The 12,161-nt window shown below is 39.2% G+C and overlaps 2 protein-coding genes and 1 long non-coding RNA gene across 4 annotated transcripts in view; 1 reads left to right on the top strand and 2 right to left on the bottom strand.

The window, feature by feature from the left end:
• Positions 1-12,161, bottom strand: part of LOC148900824 (uncharacterized) — a 239,313-nt gene that overhangs the window by 4,092 nt on the left and 223,060 nt on the right. The gene's annotated exons all lie outside the window — the stretch shown is intronic.
• LOC148900825 (CDC42 small effector protein 2) lies at positions 4,814-8,849 on the bottom strand. Of its 2 annotated transcripts, none has more exons than XM_088992811.1 (4): positions 8,754-8,849; positions 6,243-6,486; positions 5,003-5,104; positions 4,814-4,908 (listed from the first exon to the last, which is right to left on the bottom strand). In XM_088992811.1, the coding sequence occupies exons 2-4, from the start codon at positions 6,294-6,296 to the stop codon at positions 4,834-4,836; spliced, it is 231 nt and encodes a 76-aa protein (XP_088848937.1). In that variant the 5' UTR covers positions 6,297-6,486; positions 8,754-8,849; the 3' UTR covers positions 4,814-4,833. The 2 variants fall into 2 exon arrangements, with proteins under 2 accessions (XP_088848937.1, XP_088848938.1); XM_088992812.1 differs by having other exon boundaries at positions 6,243-6,489; positions 8,754-8,815.
• On the top strand, positions 8,877-11,207 carry nip7 (NIP7 nucleolar pre-rRNA processing protein). The gene is made up of 5 exons (XM_088992810.1): positions 8,877-9,026; positions 9,128-9,214; positions 9,624-9,762; positions 10,196-10,336; positions 10,416-11,207. The coding sequence occupies exons 1-5, from the start codon at positions 8,971-8,973 to the stop codon at positions 10,533-10,535; spliced, it is 543 nt and encodes a 180-aa protein (XP_088848936.1). The 5' UTR covers positions 8,877-8,970; the 3' UTR covers positions 10,536-11,207.

The following is a 12,161-nucleotide window of genomic DNA, read 5'->3' on the forward strand; positions in this document are numbered from 1 at the left end:
TGGCCCATGCTTTACCCCTCCACATGTACTTTTTTTCTAATCATATATGACCAAAAAAAAAAAAAAACAAGAACTAAGTCTAAAGGGAGGAGGAGAACAGATGCATCTGAATGACACCTGACGGACTCACTTGTGCACGGTGGGGGCACGTTCAAGTTCATTTCAGCTTTCAACATTTCCCGGGTTTCAAAAACATATTGAAAAGAAAAATCTACTCAAGCAACATGAATCTTGGCCTAAAAAAAGAGAAAAAAAAACCTGAAAACCCCGAAATAATAAGAGCATGACGACAGATAAGGAAGTTCATAGTTTATTAAAAGTCGACATGATTTTAATCTATGAGTATATTAAAAAAAAGCGTAATTTCTAAGGAAGCGTGAGTCTACATGGTGCACGGTCCAGTGTCCGCAACTCAATTCAAGTTTAGTAGAAAACAGCAATCATTAACCCTGAAGACCATTCAGAGGATCATGCCACGTCTCTGAATACAAACGAAAAAAAAATCTTGATTTTGCTACCTCCACCTGACCTTTGTCAAACCTCAGAGAGCGAAAAAGAGAGTGAGAAAGTTAAAAAGGAAACAGACAGTTGTGGGTCTCTAGCGTGGCCCAGCCACCGTGAGGTCCGTTTGCAAACGTGATAATAAATACAGGCATCAATGTGGCCGACGAGAGTGATGTAGTTTTCCTCATTTACACGCACACACGCACACGTCTGACTGAAAGGATGAGCCTACTCAATAAAGCCTCCCTCTACTTCCTCTCTTTTTAAATGGTCCTCTTTACAGTGCAACAGCATGGTAGCGAATGGATAGCAGTGCTTTAATTAATAAAAAAAAAAAAATGAATGGAAAATAAAATTATATACAACAGTATGGAAAAGCATTACTTTTCTCTTTTGGTCCGGCATCTGCGAAAGACTGAACTGCTTCTTCCTATAAACAACAGTAGTAGGTTCTGCCACATTTAAGGGCTGCGAAGGGAAGAAAAAAAAAAGAATGTGTTAGCGCGCTCTTATGTGACGAGAAAACAAACAAAATGATTTTATTTTAAACTTATTTTACTTTTGAGACATTCTTTTTTTTTTACCCGCAATTTGTTGGTGGAGTCTGTAAAAGGTCCTACTTTTGGGGTGTTTGACTTTGGTGTTTGAACCATATAATGAAATCAAACTCAAAGGAGATTCGTTTCAATATTGTGAACTTCTTCAAGGACCACCGACGCCTCAAGACAAGTTTTGTCCATAATTTGGAAAAATCACTTCAAATGCGCTGAAGATGCAGGAAGTCTTGTTTTTGAATTGGTGACGAGTCCTCACCCTACGTCACTGAAGGAACGCCCCTCACCGAGAAAGGACATACCTTGCATCACCTCAATGCATTTTGCGGTACTTTGTTTCGTCTGAAAACTTCGTGTTGATGGCGAAATTAGAAGGAAAACACATAAATAACGCAAATGGTGAATCGTTGTATATTACACCGAGACAACTCTTTGATATTCGTTGACAAAAATTCCAAAGTGAAGAATAAAACTATTTCCAACGGAGCTCTGCCGCCATCTTCTGCATTTTCTGCGACACTACACATCAGTCTCGATCCGTCAAAATGACCCTGAAGACCTTCTTTAATCGATTGCAAATATTTATACTTTCCTCTTCAGAACTATTTCAATCATATTCATAACTGGATGTGTAACAAGAAAGCATATTCTCCGAATCTGAAGCCATTGTTTTGATTCTCGAGCAAGGCAAGACGTCTTGGGGTGACGTCACGAACTGGGGGCGGGACTTTCTGAAAATGCCCAATTCGCAGCTCAATTTTCTGCAGATTTTAGACACTAAGTCACAGGTGTCAAAGTCAAGGCCCACGGGCCAAATCCGGCCCGCCACATAATTTTTTCGGCCCGTGAAAGCAAATCAAACTTGTTAAATTCCATGATGATTGCTAAAATCTGAGCCAAAATGTCATATTTTTGGATGTCAACCACAATAAAAGTCATTATTCTTGACTTCAGATTTGAAAACGAGTTATTCATTAATTTGCTGTGTGCTCTATATGTAATATTTGAAGGGATTTAAACATTCTAATGGGTTCCCCAAATTCATAACGGCCCTCGAGAGGAAACCATAACTACAATGTGGCCCGCGGCAAAAAATGACTGACACCCCTGCTTTAAGTAATTTTTATTGGTGTTTTGCATTTGACAAAAAAATATCAGCCTGCGTGTTTTGGGGATTTTAGATGCTATGAAACGTTTTTCTGATGTCAGTTAGGAAACAAAAAAGTGATGTCGGTTGTCCTTTAAAGGACAAGTTGCGTTCATAATTTGTCAAATCAAAAGGGAAGAAATAAACGAGGCATGCTATATCAAGAACATGTCATTGTGATAATGTGCCCGTGTGCGTACTGCAAAGATGGTATAAGTATGTTTTTATCTGATTTGAACCAATCAGAAGAAACTTCATATCGTCATCCAATAGGAGAACAGTATCTAGCGACATTACAAATATAAAATCACTTGCGTAAAAATGTTTGAGTTATTACAATTAACTTATTCACTGCCATTCTTGAATATATTCAGGAATTGAAAAATGTCACTTGGAGCGCCATTCCTAAATTTGAATTTGAGTTTTGGTTTTTCTTGCAGGGGTGCCAATAAAGCGCTGGTCAGATCTATGGCAATGTTTTGCCTTCCCAGGGGAAGCATTTGCCTTTTGTCCATGTTAGCTTTGTTATAGCTTTAGCTGTTGTTAAAGCGCTATATAAATAAATATGTATGTATTTTATTTTGTACAGCCACCCCCATTTCAAGCTCAGATAGCTCCAGACCTATATAACTTAGGAATCAACTCTTTTTCAGCAGGAGGCACTCACGGGACATTGTTGTTAATGTCAAAAAAGTGATAAGACTTGCGAAGAATAATGAGGATGGTTGTGCTGCTAGCTAGTAGTGCTACGCCTCATTAATAATATTATTGCATTTATAAGCGCCTTTCAAAACTCTCAAGGACACTTTACAGTCACAGGATATTTGAAAATGAGTTGCGCGTGCCTATGAACTGACAGAACACATGCAGGCTTAACTGAAACAGTCACATTGAACCATTTAAACCACAGGAGCTCAAAGTAAAGGCCCGAGGGCCAAATCTGGCCTGTCACGTCATTTTATTCGGTCCGCGAAAGCAAATCAAGCATGTCAAGTGCCATGAAGCTTGCTATAGTCTGCAACAAAATTTCAAATTGTCATATATAAACCACAATAACAGTCATTATTCTTGACTTTAGATACGAAAACTAGTTATTCAGTAATTTGTTGTGCATTCTGTAAATACTCTGTAGAGGGAATGGCTTCCCAAAATTCATAATGGCCCCCGGAGGGGAAACCGTAACTACAATGTGGCCCGCGGCAAAAAAATGACTGACACGACTGTCTTTAAAGATAGTTTTCATATTTTCTCTGGCTTTTGAATCATAATGACACTTAGCATTGTGGGTGTGTTTTATGCTTTCAGTCTTTGATATCATCTGACTGTTTTTGTTTTAAAATTCTAAACCAATGGGGTTGTGTTGAGTTTGACAAGCTATTTTATTTCAACACTTGTGTGAGCCTGCAAAATATTCGCTGTCCTAAAACAGTGCCAAGATTTTGCGTTGACGTTTTCTGTAATCATTCAAGCAATCCTTTTAGTCCAGAACGTTCCTGAAAACAATGGGCTGTAAAGTTAAAGACTTATAGGACAACCAACGTCACTTTTTTGTTTCTTAACTGACATCAGAAAAAACTTTTATAGCATCTAAAATACCCGAAACATGCAGTATGATATTTTTATTCAAATGCAAAACACCAATAAAAATGACTTGCCAAGATGCCAAGACGTCTTGCATTGCTGCAGAATCAAAACAATGGCTTCAGATTCGGAGAATATGCTTTCTTGTTACACATCCAGTTATGAATATGATTCAAATAGTTCTGAAGAGGAAAGCATACATGTTTGCAATCGATTAAAGAATTTATTCCGTGCCATTATGAGGCAACATTGAGGGGAGATGTCTCAACGAAAAAGAGGCACAAAATGGCGACCTCCTGTGGCTACCTCCGTTTCCACAGGCTGATAAATTCCTTATATGGAGCCTGGACGCCCTCTTCTGGTGGCTTTTGGGTGCAACACGAGGTCCCCAGACCAAACAAGTACAGCAAAATACATTGACGTGAAGGAAGGAGCGCTACAATGCATCTTTTTTTCGGTCAGGGGCGTTCCTTTCGTGACGTCACGTACGGACTCGTCACCAACTCAAAAACAAGACTTCCTGAATATTCAGCGCGAGTTAGAAAACGTAAAAAAATAGCTTGAAAAAAACATCAATTTTCCAAAAGTGCGTGTATTAATAATAATAATAATAATAATACATAACATTTTAAGCGCCTTTCAAAGCTCTCAAGGACACTTGTCTTCTTTTTATAGCTACTGGTCATCAGCCAATCACAGGGCACATAAAGACAAATAGCCATTCACACCAATCAACAATGTAATCTTTCAAATTGTATGAAATTGAAAATCCAAGCAAGCACATGTACACGTAAAATCAAATTTCACGAAGGCACATCGCAGAAAAGATTCTGAACTCCGAAGCTCGGGATACTGAGACCAGAGTGCAGCCCCAACTCTGGAAACTATTATTTCAATATTTTCCAATGTGTATAACTTGCTTCTAAACAAACCCGAGGTTGTGTTTAACCTTTGAGGCTCCGGTGGAACATTTAAATCATCATGTTGGGATGCGCTGGCAAACACTTTGACCTCAAGTCAAAGAAACAGAGACAGAAGTGCCTCACCTCATAATTGTGAGCCTTCAGAGCCGCCGTGTACGTAGCCGCCTTTGGATTTCATTTGGGCCTGAACCAGATCCACCTGCAATTGTTCAATGAGCAGCTTTGAGGAAACAAAACCAAAACACGACTTGGGTGGGTGAGGTAGAAGAGAAAATAGTTTTTTCCAAACCTACCGACGGCAATCCCAGGCCCATGTCACCCGAGCCGACGTGCGTGGTATGAACAAAGTTTGTTGGTTCGCCAATCATGGATCGGTCAATCCGCCGCCGCCGTTTCTGGCAAACAATACATATACATATTTTTTCTAAACATGAAGTCACATTTTCTTTCGTTTTTTGCATTGCACACTACAAACTATCAGAGGAAACATTCTAAACACCAGAGTTGACATTATTTTTAGGATACAGGTAACATCAGAGTTATGACCAGGTTCCATTCCGACAAAACGGTCATAAGTCGAAATCCATTCAAAATGGCCAATGTGACACGACGTTTAGACGACAGGATAGTGTACGATGTCAATCTGTTGTTTTTAAGCAACGTTTTTTATTCAATACTATTATATACCAAACTGTTTACAGTTCATTCGTACATTTTATAACTTTTGGTGTCATTTTTATCATTTTATATTTCGCATTATCGAATTTTTATTACTGTATAACTGTACCTGCAATGTATACAAAACTGTTTACTGTACAGTTCATTTATAAATGTTATACTTACATTTTAGTGTCGTTTTTATCATTTTATATTATAGATTTATGTTTTATATTTAGATTTGATATAGTGGGTTAAAGAAAACACTTATACGTAAATAATACAGCATTACATAATTATTAAAAAAAAATCGCTCCCCCTGCTAACGGCCACAAGAGGTCGCCTGACACACACGCTAGGACTCAGGCGGACTACAGGAGATGTTGCCGAGACTGTATCTGCACTGTATAACTACTGCATTGAGTGTAGTCATGCAGTAGATTGCTGTGCGAGTGTGTGCCATGCTGTCTGGTCAAAATTGTAGTACGTGTTGCCGGCTGCTTGTGCATTGCGGCACCAGGCGTAGAATTTTAAAAAAAAAGGTCTGGCGGTCGTGGTCGTAAGTACGGGTGGTCGTAACTCGGACCCACGTAACTCGGACCCACGTAACTCGGACCCACGTAACTCGTTACCTGAATTTGAAAATATAAATACAGTTTTATCAACTGTGCACATGTACGCGGAAGCTAAAAGCTGAGATGCGAGCAACTTAATTTTTTTTTAAGTAAAGAAGGTTGCAAACGGGTCAAATAACAGCTTTTTTTCACAAAAAACAAACATTGCCAAGTTTATTTAATAAAAATTAAGACAATCCCACACCTTGTGCGGGAAAATTATATTTTGGTCCAGACAGAAATGGAAATGTAGTCTACTTACAGGCTGTGGCTGCTCGGCAATACAGCAGCTAAAACAAACCCAGAATTCAGTCATTCCCAGGCCAGTGACAACGTCACTGTAGCAGTTTCCGGTTTCAGTTGAGCCGCCACTCGCTGCCACACGCCTTCCTGTCTGTCTGTCTGATGTCAGCACAGTCGCAGACGCTTAGTAGGAAACCAATTGGTGGTCTCTCTGGGACAAACGTCTTGCTATGAGAAGCTTCTGCCCGGTGCAAGGGAACTCCCTGCTGACCACAAGTTGTTCACAAGTATCAGAAGTAGCTCTATTTTCAAATGACAAAAAGTGTACCCTGGCCAATAAAAATGCTATCAGTATTGACAATTCTGATTGGGCTAGCAATTAGGTCACTGGTGAACCTCTAACAGTATGAGGAATTTCAATGCATATTTACACGCTCGTAATATTGGTTTCGATATACTTAAGAGCTAGTAGTTAAACTTGGCATGACTGAAAATGTGGAAAGAACACACAAAAGTTTGGAATAACTGACACAGGAAAGAAATGAGGTCAGGATAGTACGTAGCAGATGAGCACGCGCAGCGACCTACTATTGACACAGTCAATAACGCTCACATTTTTTTAAGGGGGGGGGGGTGATGTCATAACAAGTGTCTGATTACATATAGCATCTTACAGAGAGAGCGCCATTGGACCTAGTGCATCAATAAACATTTATTTTGGGGAAGAAAAAAAATAACCAAAATGGAAACGCCATGGGATATGGATTGAATCCATGTTTTCCAGAGCAATTTGACAGTGAGGAAAGAAAAGTGGAGGGATGTGGAGGGATGGGCAATGTCTGGGGAGAATAGCCAACTGGTGGATTGACACCATTTTAGGGTGCGTGGCATCGAGTATAAAAATAGATGACCAAAAAAGATGGCTATCGAAAATCATGGCTCGTGATATGAAATCAGTGAAAATAATTGGAACAGCTTCTTGTTGCAGTATCAAATGTCACTATTTGTGTATTTATAGCATAATCCTTTAAACTGTGCGAATTCTTGCTGTTGCACTTGCCTGATATAGACAATTTTATTTCCTCAAATATGGTTGGTTTGGGAGTTTTCTGAAAAATGAAAAATGATCTATATTCATTTTAAAAGATGCAATAATCTTCACACTTAGTTTATTAAATGTGGTATGAGGTGTCATGTAAAACAATTGTATAAAAATAGTGTTTTCATACATTATGTCATCGAATCCATCCTGTGTTCTGCCATCACCGTTTGGTTCGGGGCCGCCACAAAAATGGACAAAATCCGACTTCAACGGACAGTTAGGACGGCGGAAAAAATCATTGGCACCGCCCTACCCACTCTCGAGGACTTGCACACTGCAAGAATCCAAACTAGGGCGCGGAAAATCCTACTGGACCCTCCGCACCACCTTTTCCAGCTACTCCCCTCAGGCAGGCGCTCTCGATCCATGCGCACCAAATCCAGCAGACATTTAAACAGCTTCTTCCCCCAAGCCATTAACTCTTTCAACTCTTTGAACTCTTTCAACAGTAGCCAAAATGGAACTGTATAGTGCCACTTAGCAGTTTTTTTTGACGACGATACTAGTGCAGCGTGTTCTACCGGAAACAAATTCCTTGTGTGTTCTACATACTTGGCAATAAAGATGATTCTGATTCTGATGTTTAAACAACACATTTCCTTGATTGTTCTTGATTTCTCCAACTTCCTATGCAACAATAGGGAAATGCAGGCCCCAGAAACAATGTAAACCGATGAGAACCAATTGTTTCAACTATGATCGGCACATATTTTGTGCTTTTTGTGGACTGAGGGGAAAAAAGATCTTTCAAATGTGAAACGATGCCTGCCTGGTGCTGGATAGTTCCCTATTTGGACCTATGCCTATCCACTTTCCCCCTTTCAACGCACCTCAACTTTTTTGTGAGTTTTATTTCCTTTAGTCAATGCCTTTGGACCACATCATATAACTCAAAATTTATATTTGACAAACGTTTACGGGTCACAAATACCGATAAACGTCTTACAAACACAGTACGATTAATTATCTAACAATGAGCAAGTCGTTTAACGAAGTTCATGCAGATCTGAGTGGATTCTTTGATACGTTTCTAAACTCAGACTACCACACAAACCTGTAATTTCAATGTATAAACACGGTGTTATGTAACTATGTACCACTTTGCTAATAAAAGCCCGCTTTAATAAATAATAAATGTCTACGTTAAATATTTTAGAAAAAGCAAAATAATGTTTGATTCTAGGTCGTGTTATATTCATTCACGTTTAAAAGGTCACACACCGCGGGAACATTAGAAGGAAATGGAAAAGCTCGCTCGCCGTTTCCTTCAATGACAGCTAGCCTGTCGTGCTAGCCTCAGTTCAAATAGTCGGACATGAATTGACGATTTTAAACACCAAGTACTGTACTTCAAACAAGTGCGAGCGTGCATCGCTGTTAATTAATCGCTTTACAAATACACCTTTACCAAATGATAAATGCTCTTACCTGACGGAGAATAGTTTGCGCGAGTCATACGTTCCTGTCGATTGCAACGATCAAGAAAGCGCACAAAAACACCAGGAAGTACAATGTTGAGAAATTCGTCGACTTCCGTTTTGAAGTATGACCACTTCCGTGTTGACCCACGCTTTGCGCATCACTCTTGTGTGTTGCAGCACTTCCAAGATTAGCGTTCAAAAGATATTTGTATTTATCTGAAAAGATGAGGCCTCTTACGGAGGAAGAGACGAAAACGTTTTTTGAGAAGCTTTCGAAATAGTAAGTAGAACGCTACAAAATTTTGATGCGCCTTAATCACTCCGTGGATTAGCATGCTAGGCTAATACATGTGATTAATATATTTTTTTCTTGCTTAACAGTATAGGAGAAAACATAAAGCTCCTCGTGGACAGACCGGACGGCACGTACTGCTTCAGGCTTCACAACAATCGTGTTTATTACATGAGGTAATCTTATTACTAACGTGATTTATCGCAGTGGTGTGAAAATAATAGCATCGAAAACAATTATCAGCGACAGCTCCTTTTATACAATTTTCAAGCGTGTGCTATGCGTCAGGGTGAGACGCACATCAAGGAGATCAAGGAATTGAAAAACATGAAAGGGTTGAAAGGCGCACTTCAAAATCATACACACGTGTGACGCCACAAATTGCATCGAAAACAATTATCAATTGATTAAGTGCATTTTATGCATTCTTTGTTTTCTTGAGTCCAGTAAGAAATATCTGTCCTTATTTATTTTTAATTTTTGTGCATTTGTAGCAAATGGTAGAACGTGAAAATCACTTGTTCAGACTTCAATGGAAACCCCTCAAGCAATTATCAGTGATCAATCATTGTTTTGTTTCCACAGCCAGAATATTCTCAAACTATCCACAAACATTTCCCGAACCAACCTGGTGTCAGTTGGCACTTGTTTTGGCAAATTTACAAAGACCAATAAGTTTCGGCTCCACATCACAGCTTTGGATTTCCTGGCGCCCTATGCAAAGGTTTGTTTCATTCAGAATTTTTAATATTGTAGTTTTTGCCTTTGGAAATGGTGTGTCATGAACCAAATACTGTAGTTCATTGTGAACTACATGATGCGATGGAAACAAATTCCTTGTGTGTTCTACCTACTTGGCAATAAAGATGATTCTGAACAACACTGGTTTAAATTGCACATATTTTCCACTGACAAAGAGAAGAAATATATGAGAAAGGCTAACTACTTACTTTGACAATGCCTTAAATTATGTAAAATGTTATCATGCACAATAAGGCACACAATCAGTGTTGTTTACATACAAATACACGTTACGTTTCTGACAAGAAAAGCAACCTGAATAATGGATTGTTTATGAATTAAATGCATGGGGACTCATTAGATTGTGTATTTCTACCCAATATGGCACTTGTGTGATTTACCCGATCTTCATGAAGTTTAAGGTGTGGGTGAAATCTGGTGCCGAGCAATCTTTCCTGTATGGGAATCACATCCTCAAGTCCGGTCTGGGGAGGATCACGGACAACACCATGCAGTACCAGGGTGTTGTGGTCTACTCCATGGCTGACGTGCCGCTGGTAGATAGTCTTCTCAAGCTTCATGTTCCAAGATGCTAAGAACGTAATGAGCTACTCATGACATGGTATTGTTTTTCAGGGATTTGGAGTGGCTGCCAAGACGACGCAAGAGTGTCGGCGAGTGGACCCAATGTCCATAGTTGTGTTCCATCAGGCTGACGTAGGCGAATTCATCAGGAATGAAGAGGCATTAACATAAATCAAGACGTTATCAATTGGACTGCAGCTGCTATTAATTTGACAAATGCTCCACCCCCCTAACCCTACACATAATTTTTCATCGACATGTTTTTATATTTACCAAAAAAATCCCATTTGTAATGTTGGGAATTGTGGTGAAATGTAACAAACTGTTTTTAAATATAAAAGAGTGGACTTGGTGTCATGGTGAAGACTAGCTAGTCCGCCTCAGTGCAGAGGTGCAAGGTTTCAATTCTGACTCAAACCTTCCAGTGTGGGGGTTTTCATGTTCTCCTATGCATGTGTGGGTTTTCTCCGGGTACTCTGGTTTCCTCCCATATTCCAAAATCATGCATGGCAGGTTAACAGAAGATATTATTGTGGGCACCAATGATTGTCTCTGTGCCCCACGATTAGCTAGCAAGCAGTTCAGGGTGTACCCTGCCTACTGTCGAAAATACCTGGCATAAGCTTTGACGTTAACAAGATTAGAATATACAGTAGATGAATGGAAGGTTCTATCAGTTGGGGCTGCACCTGCTGTTGAATTGACAAATTATCCCACACACAAATCTACAGGTACGACTCAAAATTAGAATATTGTGAAAGTTAATTTAAGTAATATTGTGAAAGTTAATCTAATTCAATTTGAAAGGTGAAGCTGTAAGCCATAATAAACAAAATTCTCAAATAAAAGCTTGAAATATCTTGCAATGAATGTTACGAGTATAACTACTATATTAATTCCACCTTTTAAGTTGAATTACTTAAATGAACATTTTTCATGATATTCATATTTCTGAGTTCAGTAGTCCCTGTACATTTGTTACATGACATACTATAAATTCTATATGTAATGATTGGAGTCGTGGTGAAATTCTACAAAGCAAAAATGTTTTCTAATACAGTATGTATAATATAAGGCAGGGGTGCAGTGTCTGATTCTCTCTGCCCTTCATTTGTGACGCTTGCATTTTCTTGTAGCTGTGTGGGTTTTCTCCGGGTACTCCGGTTTCCTCCCACATTCCAAAAAGAGGCACGGCAGGTTAGTTGAACACTCAACTTAACAACCAGTTAAGTATGTTCCCCACCTACTGCTCCAAAAACAGCTGGGATTGACTGCGGCACCCTGTGACCACCATGAGGAAAAGGCAAATAAGAAAATGGATAGACGTGTACAATAGACCCTCACATATGTGTGTGTGTATATACACTGGCGTTCTAAACAAACCACTGTTGCAGGAAATGTTGGAAATAGTGATACCTTGGCTTACGAATTTAATTGGTTCCCAGACAGAGTAAGGCACAAAGTGTGTATCCCAAAAATTAATTTCCCATACGAAACCATTAAAATGATAATAATCCGTTCCCAGGTCCCCATAAAACAAATTTCTACTTTCCAATTTTCTAAGCCTTAAAACTACACATAATATAATAAATGTGCCATGGTATTATAATTAAAGAAATTGTACAGTATAATAAAGTTGTTTTATTTACCTTTGTGATGGTCGTTGATGACGATGGAATGGAGTGGCCGGTTTGATCGGCATTAAACACTTGAGGAATGTAGCCTTCTTTCACCATCTTGAGGAATGATCCCTTGTAGGTGCTTTCTCTGTGATGCTTGTATCTAGTTCCTCATCAA

This window comes from Hippocampus bargibanti, linkage group LG03, assembly GCF_051943395.1.
Source record: "Hippocampus bargibanti isolate YZ-2025 linkage group LG03, ASM5194339v1, whole genome shotgun sequence".
Classification (NCBI taxonomy): Eukaryota; Metazoa; Chordata; class Actinopteri; order Syngnathiformes; family Syngnathidae; genus Hippocampus; species Hippocampus bargibanti.